At 42.3% G+C, this 21,596-nt stretch overlaps 3 protein-coding genes across 4 annotated transcripts; 1 reads left to right on the top strand and 2 right to left on the bottom strand.

Moving 5' to 3' along the window:
- Positions 1-647: 647 nt before the first annotated feature.
- Positions 648-4,003, bottom strand: socs9 (suppressor of cytokine signaling 9). Its single transcript, XM_047593662.1, has 2 exons — positions 3,848-4,003; positions 648-2,685 (listed from the first exon to the last, which is right to left on the bottom strand). Exon 2 carries the CDS (start codon positions 2,515-2,517, stop codon positions 877-879), a length of 1,641 nt encoding a protein of 546 aa, XP_047449618.1. The 5' UTR covers positions 2,518-2,685; positions 3,848-4,003; the 3' UTR covers positions 648-876.
- A 142-nt stretch (positions 4,004-4,145) lies between these two features.
- On the bottom strand, positions 4,146-17,593 carry LOC125013207 (protein Smaug homolog 2). Of its 2 annotated transcripts, none has more exons than XM_047593660.1 (13): positions 17,317-17,593; positions 15,529-15,969; positions 14,907-15,377; positions 14,499-14,735; positions 14,266-14,375; positions 13,858-13,944; positions 13,261-13,534; positions 12,975-13,060; positions 12,600-12,715; positions 12,130-12,322; positions 11,738-11,864; positions 8,006-8,089; positions 4,146-7,131 (listed from the first exon to the last, which is right to left on the bottom strand). In XM_047593660.1, the coding sequence occupies exons 2-13, from the start codon at positions 15,722-15,724 to the stop codon at positions 7,103-7,105; spliced, it is 2,010 nt and encodes a 669-aa protein (XP_047449616.1). In that variant the 5' UTR covers positions 15,725-15,969; positions 17,317-17,593; the 3' UTR covers positions 4,146-7,102. The 2 variants fall into 2 exon arrangements, with proteins under 2 accessions (XP_047449616.1, XP_047449617.1); XM_047593661.1 differs by having other exon boundaries at positions 14,943-15,377.
- Positions 17,594-19,641: 2,048 nt separating this feature from the next.
- On the top strand, positions 19,642-21,520 carry gmfg (glia maturation factor, gamma). Its single transcript, XM_047594183.1, has 7 exons — positions 19,642-19,798; positions 20,219-20,315; positions 20,395-20,444; positions 20,524-20,573; positions 20,710-20,792; positions 20,983-21,056; positions 21,351-21,520. Exons 1-7 carry the CDS (start codon positions 19,796-19,798, stop codon positions 21,420-21,422), a joined length of 429 nt encoding a protein of 142 aa, XP_047450139.1. The 5' UTR covers positions 19,642-19,795; the 3' UTR covers positions 21,423-21,520.
- The last annotated feature ends 76 nt before the right edge of the window (positions 21,521-21,596 follow it).

Genomic DNA, 21,596 nt, shown 5'->3' with positions numbered 1-21,596 from the left:
ACAGATGGCCCGGATGAACACAAAGCAGCTGAATGATTTAGAATCTGAGCTGGAGACATTAACATTTACGACTACATGCAGAAACACACTCACTTGGTCATAATCTTCCAAGTCTATTCCTCATCTAACCAGATCCTGGTGCAATTGGGTGTGGCCTTATCGGGGCCGAAAGCGATAAGACGAGGTTGGAGTTTACACTGCAGCGAAGCGAGCGGTTAAACCGCTGGATGGAACAAGGTTTTCTCTATGTTCAGTCGCTCTTTAATTTGCACCTTCTTCCGTGCAATTTAACCGCAAAGAAAAAGTCAAATGTGAGAATCTTAAGCCCGACTCCTACATGCCCTCTCATAGTCTTAATATGACCAGGTAGCATGAGCATCCACATCTCACTTCTTACAATCAGCCCTCAGCTCGGTGAGTTAAGAACAAAAAGATTAATACTCCTGACAAGCTGCACCACCAGCACCTCAGCAAAAGAAACCTTGTCTTTAAGAGATTCACCTTCTCAGCACGTGACTGATGAACAGCTCTATTATAATCATCTCCAGTCACACTAGGACTGCGTCCCCCTATCGTCAGATAATTAAGCTGATTTACTCGTACTTGAAAAGACACGCAATGCGTGTGAGGATGGTCTCAGAGACAGATTGAAATAAGTTTGTTTAATCTGAGCACAAAGAACTCTTGAGTGTGAGATTACATATTGCCTCATCAGTGTGGTTTAGTACAATTGTTAAGACAGCAGGAATAAAATAAATAAGTACAGTGTGGTGTAGGCTAATACATCCAACAGAGAACTCAGTTCAGTTCATTTAGGAGAGAGTTGCATTTAAAAGTATTTGGTAGTTTCTTTTAGTCTTTTTCTTTTGTTGTCCTTCATTCCCACCAGGTGTCCATACGCCGTACACGTACTCTCTGCTTATAGTGGTATTCTTTCAGGTGCTTTTTCAAAGCATTTGGAATGGGAAGCATGTTAATGCCATCGTAGGTTGTGCAGCTGCTGATGACGGCCCGAGAGATGTGCTGCAGGCTGAAGGGCTGCGTGCGGTGGATGGGGTTCGACAGAAGGGGCTCGAAGAACATGCAGGAGTTTGGGTCCTTGTAGTGCTCTAGGAGTCCCGTGACTGTGGGAGCGTGGAAGACGCTGGGGTCGTGAACGTCGAAGCTAAAATTGTGGTTCCACTGTTCGATGCGCGCATGTAGCGAGCGGCCGTAGCGGCGGAAGCTGACGGAGAAGAGGTAGTCTTCCTGGGCGGAGTCACGCAGGAGGAAGGTGCCCTCAGGCTTTCCCTCCAGCAGCGTCTCGGCCTCGTAGCGGTCCATGACCCCCCAGTAACACGGGAGGTTGGTGATCTGCAGCAGGTCTGGAACTAAACAGTGAATGTAATCAATCTGAGTGTGAATGCGGTAGCCGTCGTGAGATTTCTGTTGCTCAGTCTGAGGGAGTATGGCTCTAGGGGTTATGTTGGCGGCCGGCACCTCTGGGTCAACCACAGGATCAGAGACGGTGTCACATGGGTGAACAGAGGCCGACGCTGAGGCCACCACCTCGTCCAGCGTGTCCAAGCAGCTCTGTAATAGGAGTTGGTGTTGCTGCTGTCTTTGGAGAAGAAGCTGCTGCTGCTGCTGATGAACAGCGGCTCTGTCGGTCCCGGCCAGGTCATTCATACCATGAGCCAGCTTGGGGCCGTGCTTGTAGAGAGGGTTGATTTGGGCCGTCACCTCGAACGTGTGGATCTCTGCGTTGGGAGGTGGCTCAACCCCTTGTTCGATGCTGATGCGCCTGCGCTCTCGTAACCGGTCGTCCACGTCCTCCACCACCGTAGCCATGGCTGAAGTTGGGGCACTGCACACCACTGCAGAATCTAGCAAGGGAGTCTGAGTAATAGGGGCCGTGTGTTGCTTAATGAGATACCACTTCTGAGCCAGCTCGGATCCTACGGGGAAAGGGCAGTCATCCAACATCAACTCACTGAGATGGATCTTCCGCCTCGAGGAGGCACAAGCAGTTGCTGATGAAAGAGCCTGTGAAGGCGGAGCTGGTGCCGCTGCGCTGTGTGTCTTTATTGGGAAGCACTGCCCCATTGCATCCTGGATTTTTTGCCTGAGAGTGCGACTGCTGCTTGATCCTCTGCCATCACTTTCGCTGGGTGCAGACAACTCTGCAGCAGAGCTAACTGTTCCCAGACCAGGTCTGGCTGTTACCCGTTCCTGTCCCAGTAAAGAGGCGGCAACTTCCAAACCCTGCCATCTCCAACTGTCCCTGAGAGGGGAGGAGGATGAGGAAGACTGGTCCCTGCTCTCCAGCTCACCCAGCAACTCACCATACTCAAAGCCGTCGCTGACGGGCCGCTCCGCTGCTGGTTCGTGGGAGGCGAGGCCCTTTTTCTTCCCCTTTCCACCTTTCCGTCCGCCGCCTGAATCTCGTCTCTCCTCGGATCGACTCTGCCTCACCTTGGGACGGGCCCCCCTCTCTCGATCTTTCCCTCGGTTCCCCGACTCATTTGGTAACGACATGGCGGATTATGGGAGGAAATGGCAACAGTTGCACCACTCCAGGGAGTTTCCAAGGGACGACTCGTGACTGCAGTTATGTTTTAGCAGAAGTTTCCCATGCACATCCTTCGTTTGAGGTTTCATTATTATTACTGTCCGTGCATAGTGGCCGCATAGACTTTAAAGGACCTGGAAAACAAAACAAGAGCTCTGCTTAAAGCCCAGATATGTCTTGCTGAAATGACACCGAGTTACATACTGTCTTACATCTGGTGACACACTCTCTGTTTAGACTTAGACAGATTTTAATGATCCACGAGGGAAATTACTTTGTCACTGTAGCTTCGTTGCATATAAAAGTAAACGCAAAAAAAGATAAACTAAAATATTGCTTAAAACAAATTTACAACTGATAGATAGAGGTGGAAGTTAAGTCGTCCTTATCATTTAACACACCTAGAAAACCTAGAACATATAAACACGCCCAATCCAACCTTTGGATGATTTTTCACACGAGTTCATAGTGAACTTAAGGCAAATTAACAGCATGCAGGAAACAAAATGAAACACACAACACAGCTACTATAAGCCAACATCCAAGTTTGTGAATGAAAGCACTGTATTGTTTCGTGGCTGTTAGTCTGAGGAATAAACTGACCCTTGCTTCAAAGTTATTGTATCAAGAAGTTTGTCTATAAATAGAAGTGGAGTTCATCATGAGGATGATGCCACATCATGTCAGACTAACAAAGATAAAAAAAAACAAACAAAAAACCTGTTTATCCAGACAGGTAATCACCGCTAAAGCCATCGGGATAAATAAAGTCATCTAAAAGTATCTCACAACAATAACGTAAGCCAAGTTACAGCAGTTATTCTACAAGATACTGAAAAATGGCTGTCAAAAATAACTCACAAACTTGTAAAGTTACATCAGAAAGTTAAAAAAATAATAATACGCTGACGGAACAAACGCTCTTTTTATATGTATTATAAAACGGCTGTTGTGTCAACCTACACCCTCCCTTTGTCCTGATAATAAAAAACAACCACTGTTAATCACAGATCGACAGATTGTGAACGGTCGATTAAAAAACAAACAAAAAACTTTTTTCCCCCTCCTTAATAAAGCTATCGTTATCTGTCCCTGTGTATCACTAATATCTCCTATTTCTTTTGCAAATTAGGACTCAACCATCTCTGAACAGTGAGACGTATCAAACTGAAGATGTTAACAGTGTCCGTGAAGGCTAAGCAGGCTAAATGCTAACTGTAGAAGGAAACGGGTTCGCTGTGACTATATAAACTTACATGCAACTTTCACAGCCTTAATAAAAAAATGTGAACCTACCCAGACGGTTGTTATGAAGTTTCCGGACGAAAAGAGGGATTTTTGTTTCTTCTAGGATAAACTAATGACGTTAACAGGAAGGCGGCTAGCTCACGTTAGCATGAAGGAGTGTAACCCGGAAGTAAAAACTAAAGGACTCATCTGCCTTTTTTTCCTCTCTAGCAAATGATTAAAAAGGGCGTCAGCAACGTCACAGAGAATAATAATTAAGCAAAAACGACTGCCTTTTTTTCTATTCCGTTGTCAATGGGCGTATCTCATATGCGATGCATTAAATAGTCACAAACAAACCACAAAGTGAAGTTGCAAAAGAACTGAACCTCTTTATTTGGACTGTCTCAATGATCCGACGGATGTTGCAATTCAGACCATTCACACATATGAGTGACAGTAAAAAAGTAGAGTGTAAGCATGTGATGCAAAAGGTTCATAAAATATTAGAAAATGTCTGGGGGAGTTATTAGAATTAAATATAAATTGTACAAGACACATATATGTGCAGTGTAGCCTACAGCTGGCTGCATTAATTCAATAGTTAAGCCTGGCAGGGACATTAACATGATCTCAGGACCACTTGGTAGACGTCTCCATAATGACACAGGCTCTGTACCTCCTAGTGGATGCTTGGTATGTTACAATACACCAGGCTGAACTTATGAAGTCCATTTCCCAACTCATTTCATGCATCATTGGAATGTAAACATGGAGTAAACATATTCCTTGGCCTGTTATTAGTGTTCTGTTTACTCATAATCACATCATTTGTGGCTCAGATAAGCATTGTCATCCCCTGCTGCATCATCACTGTGAACACACACTTGCAGAAGTCTGCTGCATTGTACCTCTGTGTCTACTTGGAGTCATAATTAGGCTGTCCAAAGCAACAGAGGCCATGAAAAGGATAATCTGAGCCATTTGTAACATAACACAGTTGATACACAGTATAGTGAAGAGTTAAAAAATAAGATAGCTGAGTCTTAAAGCCAGCATTGGTAAGTCCTTTGCAGGCATGAGTGTGATGCTTTTACTAAGTCAGATCTATCCAAGAGCCTGCTCTGAAGAAATCCATGACTAGAATACTTCTCAAGACCATTATTAAAACAAACATTTTGAGGATGCTGGAGCTGAGCATTTCAGGCACCACATGAATAGTTCATCAGGACATGACAGCTAACGGTTTAATCACAAGGCCAGAGAAGCAATTCTTTCTCCTCACCGCATGACCAAAAAAACAAAGCAGGTGTTAAATGCCTCATTCTGGTTTTGTTTGGGGGGGAATTTAAAAAAAAAATCTACTGAGACTCATATGGAGTCCATGTATTAGGGGGTAGAAGACTTCTGTTTTTAGCTTCTACCCAGCCGGCTCAACGTGTGAGAAGGCTTCAGTTCTTTAATGTGTTACATAGTGAGACAATGGATTATTCATGACATCACATAACATGAATTGGGCATTATCCCAGAGAGATGTAAACAGTGACATTTAGGCGATATAAACATACAACATTAGTTGCAAGATTTTCTGCTCTCTAGTTGTCGGTGACACTTGGGCGCCATCAACCACCATGTCCTCTATCTACAACAGTGCTGTATTAGTGTGGCAAAACATGCGATTATAGAAAATAAGCATAAGTTATCAATATCAAGGGAGAGTAAAAAATACAATTGGAAAAGATATCTGTAAATAACCATCTTTACTAGACAGACCTCCTATGGCTCTGCTGAAATAATATGTGAATGGTTATCCCTGCCTTATGATGCAACCAAAAGTGATCCAAAAGTTAAGACCATATTACACATACATGCACCTCCGGCTCTGCCACATTCAAAGACAGAGGCTGTATAAGACAGTTTTTGATTCAACACTGATATACCAGGTGATAATGTTAGGGTTCTGAGACTGAAACACACTGAGACACAAACAGAAAAATATGGACATCGTCAAGCACCTTGAAAAGTATGATTCATCAAATCATCACATTGGCCATTTGAGGAAGAGGGCACTGCGAGGGTGAGGCGCTGCGCTCCAGAGCATTTATTACAAGATCAGGCTTCATTTTCCAAAGCCAATCATAAGAGGGCCAGAGGGCTGAGATGGGTTTCATTTAGTTTTCTCACCCAGCATTAGAGTGTAAATTGAAAATACTCTGCCATCCTCGCTTTTATCAATTCAATATCAAATCAGCTCTCACACATTACAAACCTCACCAGCCTTTACTCACCCCTCTGGGGAATCCTCGGCACAAAATGAGATTCATCATCATTTATGTAGTAGGGCATAAAATAACAGAGACAAATTGCAGCTGGCGTAAATTTTTCAAACCGCTGTTCTTTTTATAAAAAAAAAAAAAAAAAAAAAAAAAAAAAATACCATTCTGTTGCATTTCACTACAAATAACTTTCTCAAATCGCACAACCCTTCTCTTTGGCTTTTGTAGAAGTTTAGAGGAGGACAGTCACTTCTACATTGACTATGTGTTCAGGAAAAAACAACCAAGACCAAAGGTATTCCTACGGTTAAACTACACACTGTCTCTCAACCTTTTTTTGGTTCTCCCTTTACCGCCTCTGCCACAAACACACGTTCTCCAAAAGAGGCCAACGAGAACCAAGGAAAGCCGTCCAAGTTTCAACCAACACAAGCCCTGACTAGAACTGGTTACAGAACAACTAATATGGATAGGAAGTGTACTCATTTCTGTATATCAACACCCGTCTACAAGTGGAACCTCAGTGACTGTATCCTTGGGCCACTAATAGTTTAGCGCCTAACAAAGATACTTTAAAAGTGCCTTACTTCTAGCTGGAAAATTTTCTCAATCTACGCGTCACGCTGCACGGGGGCTGTGGCTGTCAGTTTGTTTTGGATAAAAAGCCCTGCTCCAAGGCAGAAGGAAAAGAAGAGTAACTCACAGGGCAGAACCCCTTTAAGACAGCACCAATCTACTGTTTTTCTCTCACCGCGGCGAACTGAGCCACTGCACATCATGCCACAGTCCTGCAGGTGACATGGAGCAGCTTGCACAGTTCACCTTTTTGTTTTCTCTGTCCTGCAATATAATAATCATCTGTATTCCATTTTTAATAAACTTAGTTGTATATAATAAAGTACAAAAATATTAGAGAACATATACACAGTTTTTTTGTCATTTTGTAGTGACTGCTTTGCCTGGTTTTTTGAAGCATACGTATATCTTTGTGCTGGGTGATGAGGAACTGGACAGGCCTCAACCGAAGTGTATTTTTCCTTTCTTCTTTTCATATTGTTGATGTCCGGTCTGTTCCATCTGAGAGGGAGAGTGGAAATAAGAGTGGTTCAAGACATTTCCGGTCATAAAATCAATTGCGTAAGACACATCGCGTTATTAAACACAATTTGTTCACTGATGGTGGATCCTACTGTCTTTTCTCGTTCACACAAAAAGTTACTGATGCCTTTTCATGCGTCCACAAATTCTTTCCATCTGTACACCCGATGCATGACGTTCACACATTTTTATGATATTCCAGCTAATGAACATATGTTATATTTATAGACATAATTCTGGAGAGGTAACAGCTCCTTCCATGAGCTGGAGAAATGCACCTTGCTGCTGACTGAAAGTAAGTACCACTATTATTTGGACAACCCCATTTTTTTTGTTCTGTTGTGCTTCTGGGCATTTAATATAATATCAGCTTGAGTTTGAGTACGTTTACATCAATACAGAAAGAAGTGTTGTAGATTTGATTTAAAAGTATTTTTATATACCACCAATAACCTTCCATGCACTTGGCAAAGAATAAAATAATTGCCTGAATCTTTACCAAAATTTATGCAACAAGTATATATATACTGTTTAATTCATGAGATGGTAACAAAATACAAAGTAAAGGCTCAAATGTTATGACAACTAGACCATATTGCATAATTCAAATGTTATTAAAAATGTAAACACAAATATACCTAATTAAATATACATGATGAGAGTCATCCTCCCTGTCTGAATAGAATAAACTGGGTGTGAACGCAGTCGTACGTGTAGCATTTCCCGATGAACAGTCGGTTCATTTAATCCTTTCTCTCGCTGTCTTGACGGTGCCTAGTCGTGTGAGGGGTTCCGGTCTCTGGCCTAGTTAGCGGAGAGCTTTTAGCTCCACCGAGCTGCTGAGGACACTTACCCCCTAAGGCATGCTCTGTCATACTGAGGCACAGTGACTCCAGCGTGGGGTTGATCTCCAGGTCAGCACCTGGAACTTGGCATTCTGAGGAAAAGTAAAAACACTCTCAGTTCACAGAAACATCGAGGGTTATAGTAGGATACTTGGATTGCCATTTTCCACGGTAACTGTGAAACAAAAAGAGCATTTTCCCTTAGTAGATAATGGCCAAATGAAATGAATGCACCATTTCTACTTCCGATATCAGGACACAAATATCCTTTTCTGGCGTATGCGCAAAAAAGATTAATGTAATGTTTAGCTGAGTCGACGGCCTGAATATAATTAGCAGATTGATACTAAATGTGCTGGCTAGTTCTGTTAACCAAACTAATTATGATGAGTCTACTCCATACAACTGGTGTGAGTAGTTTGTACCAGTAGTAAACATCCCTTCTCAACAACTCCACATCCAATACACTTCACACTTAGTAGCTGTGCACAGTGTCGACTTTGAACGTCGTTTGGATGAGTGGTGCTCATATTTTGCCAGAAAGCTGCTTTCTGATACACTTTCACAACAGTTAGACAAGAAGCCTCATGAGGCCCCAGACTGTTGAGCCCCCCCCCTGCACCCGAAGGGCTGACTAACTTTCCTCTGCAGCAATATCTCAAAATGAGTCAACTGCAGTGACCACAACCTCTCCTCCTAAAACAACCAATGGATGATAAGGAATTATATCTTTCTAGGAAACGTCCCCAACCGGGCCTCCCTCCCAGCTACCTGGAAGCTCTACTGGCGTCGTCTGCATGTGTTCATCCAGCGGCTTATTCGCTGGAGTCATTCCAGAATCAAGCCATTAACGCCAACTTATCGCAGCCTAACGTTAAGTACTTTTAGATGATATCTGCTATAGTGAATAACTATCAGCAGTCCTACTATTATTTAATTGCCACAGTACTTACGTCCCAGCAAGCGACTAATAGAAATCTAGTTTCTGTTTCTGTTCTGTTTGATTATTTAGCAGTGGCTTGTTCCGTTCGCATCGCTTTTCTCCTCAGGCTACTGCACAATGAAAGTCGGCGAGTTCAAATGCAAAGATTCACTGTGAAACTGTTTGGATGAGCAATTCTTAAATCAACTGTAAGCCAATATTGGTCCTTCCAGCACAGCCACATGAAAAGACACTTTTACTGAGGTGAGGTTAAGTTATCCCCCATCTTAGTTGTATGGTTAGTTATGAGTTTGCTGCTTACAAAACAAAATGTGAACGCAATTGGTCAGTCATGATGTACTTAAAATGGATTCTGGTATCTGGTGCAAACTGCACCTGACTGCTCTGACTGTAGGAGCTTCAGTTAACACGCCTATTATCACTATTCAGGTTTTATATTTGATCCATGACTGATCAGTAGACAGCTTCAAAGGGGATCGTTGGGGGTCCCAGGAAGAATAAAGTGTCATGATACTACTGTTTTATCTCTTCATTGAGAAAATACTTTTTCTCATAACGCTCTTTTAGGGAAGACGAAAGTTGTCAGAAATCTCTCAAAGGGAATCTCTACAGTATCATGCATAGTTTTGGCTTCTTTCATGTTCCTAAATGCTCATATGTTGTCACCAGCCGGTCATAGCTACTGGTCTAGTGGATAACTCCAAATGTCTCATTATCATGGCACCTTTCAGGTGGCGAGAAATAATGGGCAGCAACCGAACATATTGTCATCCTCCAACTGTGAAAGGATTTGCGTGACTTTGCCAAAGGCCAAGTTGTCATGGTGAGACGACTAGCGTCCAAGGCTCAATGATGCATGTGAGGAGAAAAAGCTGGTCCCATCAAAACGACAAGCTACTGTAGCTCAAACTGCGGAAATACTTTACATGCACAGCTTAATCGACCTATGCTAGAAATTCCACTTTCAATGTGGTCCTTGTTCCAGTTTACATGCAGCGGAGAAAATCGAATAACTGATGGAAACACCAAACTAGGTGGCGATATGTGTCTTTTCAGGGGTTTATACCATGTAAATATGACCTCCTTTCCTGTTGACCTATTACGTCATATAATAAACAAGAGTCGTTCATGCGGTGGACCGGAATTTCAAACAACAACCAGATGGATAATAGTACAACTTTTTTTAATGGTGTAGGTAATATTCGGGGTAATTATAGTGCAGATAAGACGGGAACTATCCCTCAGGTGATTCTTCTAACGGCTCTGTTTAGCTTATTCTACTGGGACCGGCTTTCTTAAATGTCTTTTTTTTTTTTTTTAAATGTCCGATTGAGCATGTACATGACAGAGAAAATCAATTTCCAATCGCATTATCTGGGTGTCTTAATCAGATCAGGAGAACTCAGATTTTACTCGGAGTAACGTGTTTACACTTAAGTTGTCCAGTTATAGTCGGATTAAGGCAATAATTTGTTTTTTTTCACATGCATGTAAACGTACTGAGTGAATCACAGTTTGTTTTGTGGGGGCAGACCCATCTGGCTGCCCATGCTGACCCCTGTCCTCAGCCTAAAGACATGTCAGTACCAGTAGTTAAAAGTCCTTTGCTTTCTCATATTGTACCAACTGTTATGGAAGACTACTTTTTTACAGTGTATACGCTAATTTTGTTAGAACTCCATTTCTTTCATTTTCTTCAGTGGACAAAGCAGGAACCCAGCAGGGACGGCTCCAGGCCACAGACTTGCATTAGCCACACCAAGAGTATATGGGACAGGGCCCGTCCAGAAATTGCTTTCTAATGAATCATTCCGCATGGACTGTTTCTGTTGGACATCGCTGCTGACGCCATCCCAGAGGGAGTCGTGTGCGTTCGCCTTAAAATGCACTGAAGTATCACTCCTCGTTTAGACAGAGGTACCCAGGCCAACCAAGCCCAAGACAATTGAGCTAGTAATTTATTTTTGTCTTGAAACGCAATGTGTACAGAAGTCCTACATTTTTGTACAAAAATATGACTAGCACACCGGGTTTAAAGCAATTATGCAGATTTGCATGTAAAGGAAATAAGGTATGTGGTCTTGTGATGGTTTCTAGGCTTTGGTTTGGAATTAAATATCTATGCAACTGATATGTTAAAACTGCAATACATTTTGTATATTTATTTAATAAATAAAAAGCACAAAGGAGCTAGTGTCTGTACCTGCAGGCATGGCAACTGTGCTGGGTTTCTATGTCTTTGGCTTTAAAAAGAAATGCTCTGTTGACCGATGACGAGTCTCTTTAAACATGGTCTACCTGCCTGCCACGAGTGAATTTGCAATGTTTGTGTGTGGCATCTGGGACACAAGACGAGGTGACCAAAAGGTTACGTATATTGTACAGGCGACAGATTATTTACCGCAACCTGCTGCTAAGCTGTCTTGTTATTCTGTCCTTGGCACGGAGCAATAGCAGCTCTGTACTCTGGCATTCGACCAATTCATAGCTGTTTTTTTTTTTTCTAAACACAATTTGGTTCGCTTGCAAGGCTGCTAAAATCACCACTTCTAAATAACCTCATTCCATTAACCTTTTTTTTTCCAATTTAGCTTCAAAAGGTTTATTTTATTTTCAAATTTATAAAGCCCATGATAAGAAACATGTAGGCAAAATAAAATGTGTTAAACGTAGGCAGGAAATTAAAGGAGGTGAGATAGCTGGCAGAGAATATGTTAACAAGGATAAGAATAGCCTGTGGGTGAAAACATACATCCACATGAATGAAAAACAAAAGACGTGCGACTGCATGCCATACCTTGCTGCTGGAACATGAGCATGGTTTGTGGGGAAGTGTGGACAGGGAGCGAGTGCGTCCGCTGCACAGAGCTGCGACTCTGACTTGGCATGCTGTTACTGCCCCCAGGGTTGGCAAACCACAGGTTCTACAGAGGAAAACACAACTTCTCATTACACAAATGTCAATTAACCAGGCCGGCTGGAAAGGTTTCATTTATTTATTTATTTAAATAAAATCTCTATAATCATATAAATAGAGGATGCCAAATCCCTTGTACGGTCAGGCGTGCATGGATTAGACTCTGTAGTTCTCCACCGTTTTTTCCACCTTTTTTTCTGTAAAAGTCAAATGTAGCTATACATGTGACAGACTGATGTTAAAATTGGAATTAAATTGACAGGAATACTTACTTGTCTGCCCTGGCCTGCCAACGCAGGACTAGTGAGTGTGTGGCGAGGAGATGCTCCCCCGATCCCACTAGGAAGACACACGCGCCCGGCGGGGAGCCCGCGAGGGGTCATCTGGAACTGCCTTTGGCCCCGCCGCCCTACACCTCCACTCACAGAGCCTGCTGTGGGGAGGGAGTTGGACCCATAGGTCCAGCTGGAGTAACAAAACAAACAAAAAAAAAAAAAAGTAACACAACATTACAACTCAATGTCAGTTCTGAGAACTGCAAGTTCGAGTCCTGGAGCTATTTCGAATGAAATGATACTTGTGATTTCAAAAGGGAGGAGAGCGTGAAAGAGAAGAGGGAACGGGAATCAAAGCAACGCTGAGACAGAAGCGATGAGTGCAGGGAGAGGGTTACATTCAGCTGGTGTGACGTCTCCCCTGCTAAAGAGGGAGATCAAAGTTAAAGGAAGGCCAGCAGTCTCACCCTTTCTGTCGGTAAACAGGCATGTCCAGCATAGCTTTCCGAGGGAACAGGCGGAGCAGTTTGAGGACCTGCTGCTTCCAGGAGACCAGCCTTTTCTTGTGAGTTTCTGTGAAAGCCTGACAGACGGAACAAAAAGACAGAGGAAGAAAGAAAAAGACAAAGGAATCAAATGTCTACACAGCATTAAGCATAGTTTCTGGAGATGCTTGTGGAATTTGTGAATTTTAAATTGAACGATTAAATCGCCATTTGAAGAAAAAAAAATGCAGTTTTTACAGAAAATTGTCTTCAGCACATTTATGACACTTCACACTCAAATGGGTTTAATAAAATGAGCAAATTCAAGAAGAAAAAAAAAACTCGGTAGCTTCTCACCTCATGTGTCAGACATTTCTCTATTAGCTGAAGGTAACAGCTGATATTTTCCTCATCGGGCCTTGACACAAGCAGCTGAGTGCACACTGAATAAAAAAAACGAAGCCACAGTTTTCATATTCATGTCCACGAAGTACATGTGAGCAATATTTACATAACTCAAGCTAGAAGATTAATATTAACGCATGCATTAATATGGCTGTGTGAAATTTATAAAGTATCCTTGCTTTAATTAATATTGATAATCAATTCCAATGTAAGGGAAATATCCAAATCATATTCTCACCTTTACCCATGACACGGGTGAACTGTCCAGCAATGTCGCCATCCGAGATGGGTGTGACTGAGGAGTCTCCATCACAGGGGGGTGGGTTGTGGGACTGGAAGCCCTCTGAGGCCGGCTCTTTATCTGCTCCTGTTTTTGTGGCTTCCGAAGGGGAGGAGGTGGCGTCCGAGGCAGGCTGCGCTGCACTGGGTGGACTGTAGGCCTTAATGGGGGTGATGATGATCTGCTGAAGCTCCTGGAGGGCATTACGCAGGTTTCCACCTTCCAAAATATCCTGAGAAGTGACAACATCAAATTCACACGCTGGAGAAGCTACTCAGGAAAATGTGAAGCTGTAAATCTGGATTTAAGCTTTATTAAAAACAAACATTTGCTCTATTGAAATGTCTCGTAACCGATTCCCTCCCAGCCCCGTGCAGTCTGTTTCTATGCCAACGAGCAGAACATGAATTTCCCATTGGAGCTGAATTGAGTGTCACGTGATTTTCACCAAGTGCATAATCAAGTGTGGTTCTGATCAGCATGAGCTGAAATTCATCAACACCGTTGCATATTATTTTTTTAAGCAAGGAAAGGACATCATCCCATGTGAATTACCTTTTCTAAAGACTTGAGTACACTCTGCCTCTCTCGCAGTTTCTGGATACTCAAGGCAATCTTATGCCGCGCTCCTTTAGTGACGTTCTAAAGAGGAGAGACAGAACACAACAAGATGGCATCAGGCGCAGGCGAGTTTTCTCTTGTGGGGACACTGGGGAATTTATAAAGTTACTAAATAACAAACCTAATCACCATCTGTTTCATTAAAGCCAAGGGGTAGAGGCAAAATCGCACCATTTGTATGTGTGACTGACTCAATATAACTGTAGGGTGCGTTGTTTAATTTCATGCCTCATTGAGAAGAGATGTATCATCAGGTCTGAGGACAATAATGTTCACAATTGATAAGGAGTGTAGAACAATCCAATCCGGGCCCTATCGTATGTAAAAGGAAGACTTAAAAACCTGCGACTCCAGGTGCTGCTCCGTGAGAATCATCATTTCCTCGTAGGTCATTTGGGAGAAAAGCGATGCATATTTATGAAGGCGGAGACTCTTCAACCATGCAGGAACATCTAGAACAGAGGGACCAAAAAGTCATGTTGGGTTACATCACTACAGCTGTTGGCTGTACGCGGCTTTTTCCAGAGCCAAACGCTAGAGGTGCATTCGGCCCGGGTTAAGTCATGAACTCTGACCTTTCATGCCACTGCCATCTTCCTGGAAGGTGTTGCGAGCGGATCCCTGCTCTTCTGTCTGCTCACTGCCCGAAGAGGCTACGCTGCTCTGGGGCGAAAGGGGCGCGTGGTCTGTTGGCATGAAGTTCTGTCGCCCCCCTGTATCGTCCTGGCAAACCCACTCAGTGCCACAAGCCTGGGGACTGGAAGGAATAATGGACTTCTTCAAAGGGCTGGGCTGCATCTGCCCACTCAGACCTGGCAAGGGAAACAATACATGAATAAGAAACAACGGGGAGCAACTGCATGCCAAAGATAATAACAACTAACACTACTGAGGTGATAAGGCCACAATGGACATATCTTATATGGCCCAACCAAACGATTTCCAAGCCTATTAAAAAGCACAACACGAATGAGAAACATTACCTGTGTTATTGCTGTTAATAGGTGAGGACATCCCACCTGGGAAAGGCATGTGTCCATTCTGGCCCGCTGGAGACGTGCTGGATGAAGAGGACTTGTCATGCCAAGCAAGGCCCGGGTCCAGAGCCTCAGCAGAGCTTGGCCATTCATCCGAGCCCTGGCGTGGGTGGTATGGGCTGGATGGAGCCCGGGGTGCATAGCCACTGGAAAGGTGCTCCTCCAGGTGATTTAGCCACATGGCCAGAGAGGTGCGGTCATCCAGTGTGGTGGCAGGGTGGATGAGTGCGTAGGAGAGTAGCTGTCTGCTTTCTTCCACAAACAGACTACTCTCAATAGTGTGACTCAACACCTTCTGCAGTAGCTTCATGTATTCACATTTGGCCTCGCTATTACGTGGCTGCAGCAGAGGCAGATGGGACAACAGCAAGGACACCACCTTCTCTTTTGGCTCCTGATGCCACTGGCTGACAATCGCTAAAGACAAAGGACAAAAGGAATATTAGGAGCGGTTAATTATTTAACATAAGAATTCTTTAATTTCAGAAACAGAACTAACACTATACACTAACTCCGTTTAGTAATAGATTAATCATCAGTTACATGCGATGACAAATCACTCAGCTACCTGCATTGTTGGCCTCAGCTTCTAGGATGTGGATTTCGGTGCAGTCTGCCAGCCAGTGTTCAAGGCAGATGTGTAGGAAGCGAGCCTGGGTGCGGGAAACCCTCTTCAGGAGGGACAACAGCGCCACCGTCTGCTCACACTCATTCCAGCCTTTGAACCAATCTGTGAGGATACCTACCTGGTCTCGGAACATCATGGCGTGTCTCCTCGGTAAGGAGAACAGGAACGTGGGGAGAGGGAGGGGGCTACTGGAAAGGCTGCTGTCTCGGGCGCAGACAGGGTGAGTCCAGCCCCGCACAGCGGGGTTGTATTTTCAACAGTCCTGGGATCCCCTCAGACTGGACCGAGGGGCCCTCACATGGTTCAGGTGCAGGAGGAATTGCAGACAGGGATGCCGTGTGGATGTTCGAGGAGATGTCTTGAGCCGAAAGTGTCTGTCAGCTGGGATACGTGATGACACAAAAAAGGAAAGGCTTGGTCAGCTTTTTTTTTTGTTTCATTCTGGCACGTACAGGATCACATCATCTGTGCCCCATTAAATCAACAAACATACGAAGCAAAATTCTGCACTTTATATATTTATTCAGCATAATTAATTGCAAACTCTTAATTTTTCCAAATTTATTGCAATCCTCATCACCCAAATCACATATTTATATCCGAGTAGTTAACTCGATAATTTCTGAATAAGTAATTTCTGTAATGTTGTAATCGTAACCAAGTGTTTCAGTATTTGAGGGACACAGTTTTTTCCCCCCAAATGGCTCAAGCTAAGACTCCATGATTTTCTTGGAGGATGGAGATAGATCATCAACCTAATCACAAAGTGAATAACACAACTGACAATAGCAAAGTGGCATTTTCTCATGATGGCACATTGATAAGAAACTATGGCACAACCAATACAGAACTAAAGACTTTGGCGGTGACAAAGAATGTAAAAATCCTCCTGGCGTTACCAAAATGGACTTTGCATGCACCTTACGTGTTCAAAACAAAATGATACATCACAAATATTCATCAACAGCAAATTAATTTAGAGTGTCCCAGGTACGTTTTTACTAATGCGCTTCATTACGTCTCAAATATTGGTGCCGAGCTGGCTCATGCAGTTTGAGTCAAATAATCACCACAAAGACGCAAGTCATTCACAAAAAAAAATAGTGTGCTAAAAGTGTTTATCTACGAGATTACATGTAAATAACGACGCGAATAAATCTTAACACAGGCAATTTAAATATAGACTGAAATAGGCTAACTTAAGAATAAGGGCAATTGAGGCCGTGTGTTTACATCAGCTATTAGTAACGTGGTTTATCCGCTACTGAGGGAAAAAGCATTACAGACATAATCACTAATAACCAGCGAGGGTAATGTTAGTTATATGTCAAAACTGTCTACTCCCAGCACAGCAGACGAGGGCACCTGTAACCTATAAAATATAAGTATACAGCTAAGCCCTGGTCAGTCAACACTTGTTCGGTTGTTTTAATCCCTCCGACGTGTGCTAAATTAAAACAGCCGCACATTACACCGGCAGCTAGGCGTTACACGGCGGGTTAGCCGGAGTTAGCTCGCTCGGCCTAGTGTGTGAGGAGGGATCCGGGGTTTGTATTGTTTTTCGTTGTTTTTCCTTGACGCTGTTGCTGCCCCCTTTCACCGCTCCGTACTTCAGTCTCAGCGATGCTAACGGAGACGATAAAGGCTACAGGCTACAGCGAGACGGGAAAATAAAGCTACCTGAGTGGCAATTTACAATAGGTGGCCTCGGAACGTTTTGTTGTTTACCTTTGTCAGTTGTCACTGGTTAGCGGGCTAGGCTAAAGTGCTAATGCATAGCCAGCTCGACGGTAGGGTAGGCGCTAGTAACGTTAGCTTAGCTGGAAGAAGCGTAGATTTCGATCCCATACGTGGTACTCCTTAAGGATATTCCCTTACAGCGGCACGCATCTGAAGCTTCAAGCACACTATGTTAAAGAATTTATGTACAAAAATGTTGATTGCAATACAGAAAATAAGGAGTGTACGCCTGGAGAAATCTACTTCGGGTTTGAGTTGACGTTGGACGACGTAGACACGGCGTCATACGTCAAGACGTACGTAATGTTTTGTCCCGCCCACAGCCTTAGAAATAAAAGGCTCCTATTGACAACTATCATTAGGGACATGAGAGACCACTATGTTTTCCTTTCGATTCAGTACCAAGTAATACCAAGAGCCGCGTATTGGAGAATCTCTAATCTCTAATATTAATCTATATATATTTGGGTAATATCTCAATAACGATATTGATACTTTTATACACCTTCTTCTGTATGAAATGATGACTTTTACAATGAACATTTGTGAATATAATTATGAAAAAAAGTATTTATTCTTCTGTATAAGAATTAAACAAGCTGCCAAATATAAGACTTCTGTTTAATCGGAGCAATTAAAGACAATCTGAAAAATCAACGAGTTAGCTGAAAATCTGACCAAATCACATTTAAAAAGAAATCTCTCAAACAAAAATGAAAATAAGAACAGTCAAGCTCTGACTTGACAGAGTGGTCTTCAGGTCAGGACTTGACAGAACTTGAACTATGACAACAAAGTTCACATTCTACATTCTCTATCATTTCCCATTCATAAAAGTATTGATATTTCTTGTAAAAGGGGACTTGGTATCGATATTCTGACGTGAAGATCGATTCTAAGAAACAGAAACACACGTCTGTCGGAAGTATTGATATTTCTGGATGGATACGCACATCCCTAACCCTCATCAGTCGACCACAAGAAAGCATGCGTCTCATAGACTTTATTATGATGTGTTTTGGTCTGCAGTGTTTCATACACACACACAGCAGAGGACAGAAGATAAAACAGACACGCACCTCATAATATGTTTATTTATTTGCAAGTGGCCTGGGCATGCTACTCTATGTGAAATATGTTAAATATAACAGCGACGCCCCAATGATGTGTTAATTGATTTTTTGGTTGTTGTTTTTTTTTGTATCTTCTGATTGGTCTCCAAAACAATGAAAAAGAAAAGAAAATCCACTGCATGCACCGAAATGGTTCTGAATTTTGTCCAAATGCAATAAAACTAAACATATTTAAAAATAGCGACAGCAGAAATCTGCTAAATCCTCACTTTTAATTAATGGCAAAGAAAATTCTCCACAACTGTGGCCACAGCGGCACCACATCCAAGCTCTTCACCAGCAGAGAGCGGTAAGGCAACAAAACTCTGTCAAATGAAATAGTGAATTCATTCTCAATTTAAATCTGAGAATATTTTAGATCGGTGAAGTAGGTTTTTCATTAAGTGTAATGTAGATTGTTCACCGGGAAAAGAAATCCCTGTCGCCACAGCTGCTGATTCCTTGTGTATGGACGCCACGTAGTGTGACTAAAGTTTAGTGATGTGTTCAGCTGAGAAGGGAAGTGGCTCAAATAATGCACGGCAGGGTTACTGTAGGGCACATGATCCGTGCTTTCCATGATCAGTTAAAACACACACACACATATATATATATATATATATATATATATATATATATATATATATTATATATATATATATATATATATATATATATACACACATGGTGTGTTGCATTTCAATAATACAATGTTCTGTGACTTATTTGTTGCATTTCTGCATTGAAACCATATGTGAAGCAGTGACATGACATTTTTTTCTTTATTTTGCTGCTTTCAATACGTTAATAAAATGGCTACAAACATGGATCCATCACTTTTAATTACAGGTATTACTCTGTTGAATAATAGAAAACCACAGATTGATTGATAGATCCATAGATTTGAAGACCCTTTCTATATCTGAATATATCTGTCTGTCTGATGTCCACGCCTATGTGTTAACAGGAAGCGAAAGTGTCGTTTGGAGGGACTAAATGTGTTCAGTTTCACAATAGATTTATCTAGATTTATCTCGATTTATCACTTCTACCTCTTCTGTCGCTGTACTAAAAATGCATAGCTTTACGGTCAACGCCTTCTCCTTCCTACATGCATTATAATGGAGACGGTTTCATACGACACACAACAGAGCTTGCAAACTGGGGACATTTTGTGTTGGTAAAAAGAGGAAGCAGCATCAGTACAGTGCATGCTCTAGCAGTGCGTCTGCCCTCCCCTTACCATCTTAGGAGGACCACATGACAGCCTGAGAGTAGCTGTCAGTCTGTCGCAAACTGTTTCAGAAAGGCGCTGTCGCCCCGAAGACACAAAGTCGGAGAAGGATCCTGTTAGAATGGTGGGTGAAACTGATGCAATTGCTTGAAAGATTTCGCTTTTCTGTTGATATTTACCAGATTCGCTGTCATTCATATACCTGTGTGCGCGTATATCTATGCATATATATATATATTTTACCTAACCCTTGTGGCACAAGTCGACCAACCCCCTTTATCTTCCGCACAGGAAACCGCGTTCTTGCATATTGCTGCAAAAACATTTCCTGGCCTCAATATGTCAGAATAGTTTTATGAAAGTTTAATGCACCCATGCGAGGTGGGTAGAGACCACTGTATTTGGGAAGATGCGTCTTTTTATCTTTTCCGTTTCTGGCCTGTAGACCAGTCCACTAAAGTTAAATTGAAGGGCATGAGCACATTTTTACATTTCTTACACCGACACAATTTCATTAGCATTTTTCTTGCCACATGTTTTCCAGTCGAGCTCTCTGGTTGTGTGTGAAGTGGATGAAACTCTGAAAGACAAACTGAAAAAGTTCAGATTTCGAAAGGAGACCAACAATGCTGCAATACTAAGTAAGTATCACACACTTATCTCAATTTAAATGTCATATAAATATTCCCAATGCCTTGAATAATATTTCTTCTTCCTTAGTGAAAATAGACATGGAAAAACAAATGGTCATCCTCGAGGAGGAATATGAGGTATGTTTATTTATTATTATTTTTTTGTCAGTTAATTCTGATTTATCCCTTCTCACCCTCACCCTTTTTTTTCCCTCAGGACATCTCACTGGATCAGCTGAGAGATGAACTTCCAGAGCGGCAACCCAGATATCCTAACTGAATGACGAAATTTATCTTTGAGAATAAAGCGCATTTGTAAACTCTACGGAAACTGTTAAAATGATGCAATAAATATATGAAATGTCTTAAAACTGAAACAAAAAGTTCCTTGACAGCAGGACACATTCATTGTGTACAGCTACAAGTACATCCACGCCGATGGCAGAGTGTCTTACCCGCTGTGTTTCATATTCTCCAGTCCAATGGGTGAGCAGCTACAGGCTCATGTGACATAACAAACCTTCCCCTTAAACGACAGTTCTCTGTAACAAAACAATTCATCTGCAGTTGATCTAAAATTGTCCTTTTTGTTTTTATAAAAATAATGAATTGTGTAGTGATGACAGTATGTTTTGTCACAGGACTACATAATGAAATGTCCATTTCTTTCCAACAGGGTGCAAGCCAGAGCAGCAGATGATGTATGCAGGGAGCAAGAATCGACTGGTCCAAGCTGCAGAGCTCACAAAGGTAATTATGACCTGTTGTTGTTGTAAAATGACCTAAATGAAGAACTTTATACAAAAGCTAGTTAAAAGACTAACATTTTTTTTCATCTGTGAAATCTGGACAAGTAAAACCTGTAGCTAATAATCATGACATTAAAATGAGACAATTATATAATCTGAACCAGATCCTCGTGCGTTTTGATTCATTCATTGTTCAAATTATCAAATCATTGTTTTCACACCGAACTAACTCATTCGATATTCACACACTGTTATTCGGATTTTAAATGTGACTTTCTCCGCTTTACTCCGTGAGGTCTTTGAGACAAGAAACGCAGACGACTTGACGGAAGAATGGCTCAAGAATCAGCTGGCATTCTTTCGCTAAACGGGCGCCCTGTGTATTATCAGCCTCTTGCCTTTGTGTAACCTTTGTGTCAATTGATGGCCAGTTGTTGTGTAATTGTTATTAAATGATTTACTGAACGCAGCTGAGTATTGTCACTTCTACACTGAAATCCATCATCAAAAGATACCCTGTACATTTCCAGCTAAAGAGGAT

Source organism: Mugil cephalus, chromosome 9 (genome assembly GCF_022458985.1).
Source record: "Mugil cephalus isolate CIBA_MC_2020 chromosome 9, CIBA_Mcephalus_1.1, whole genome shotgun sequence".
Lineage (NCBI taxonomy): Eukaryota > Metazoa > Chordata > Actinopteri > Mugiliformes > Mugilidae > Mugil > Mugil cephalus.
Note: the sequence above shows the minus strand (reverse complement) of the source record. Positions and strands in the feature narration are given on the sequence as shown.

Coding starts and splice junctions, on each gene's coding strand:
- gmfg (XM_047594183.1), top strand. Junction 20,793..20,982: donor CATATTCTCCAGTCCAATGG/GTGAGCAGCTAC, acceptor TCTTTCCAACAG/GGTGCAAGCCAGAGCAGCAG. Junction 21,057..21,350: donor AAGCTGCAGAGCTCACAAAG/GTAATTATGACC, acceptor TTACTCCGTGAG/GTCTTTGAGACAAGAAACGC.
- socs9 (XM_047593662.1), bottom strand. CDS start 2,517: ATGTCGTTACCAAATGAGTCGGGGAACCGAGGGAAAGATCGAGAGAGG.
- LOC125013207 (XM_047593660.1), bottom strand. CDS start 15,724: ATGATGTTCCGAGACCAGGTAGGTATCCTCACAGATTGGTTCAAAGGC. Junction 13,061..13,260: donor CACCCGTGTCATGGGTAAAG/GTGAGAATATGA, acceptor TTTTTTATTCAG/TGTGCACTCAGCTGCTTGTG. Junction 7,132..8,005: donor GACAGAGCATGCCTTAGGGG/GTAAGTGTCCTC, acceptor TCTCCCTCTCAG/ATGGAACAGACCGGACATCA.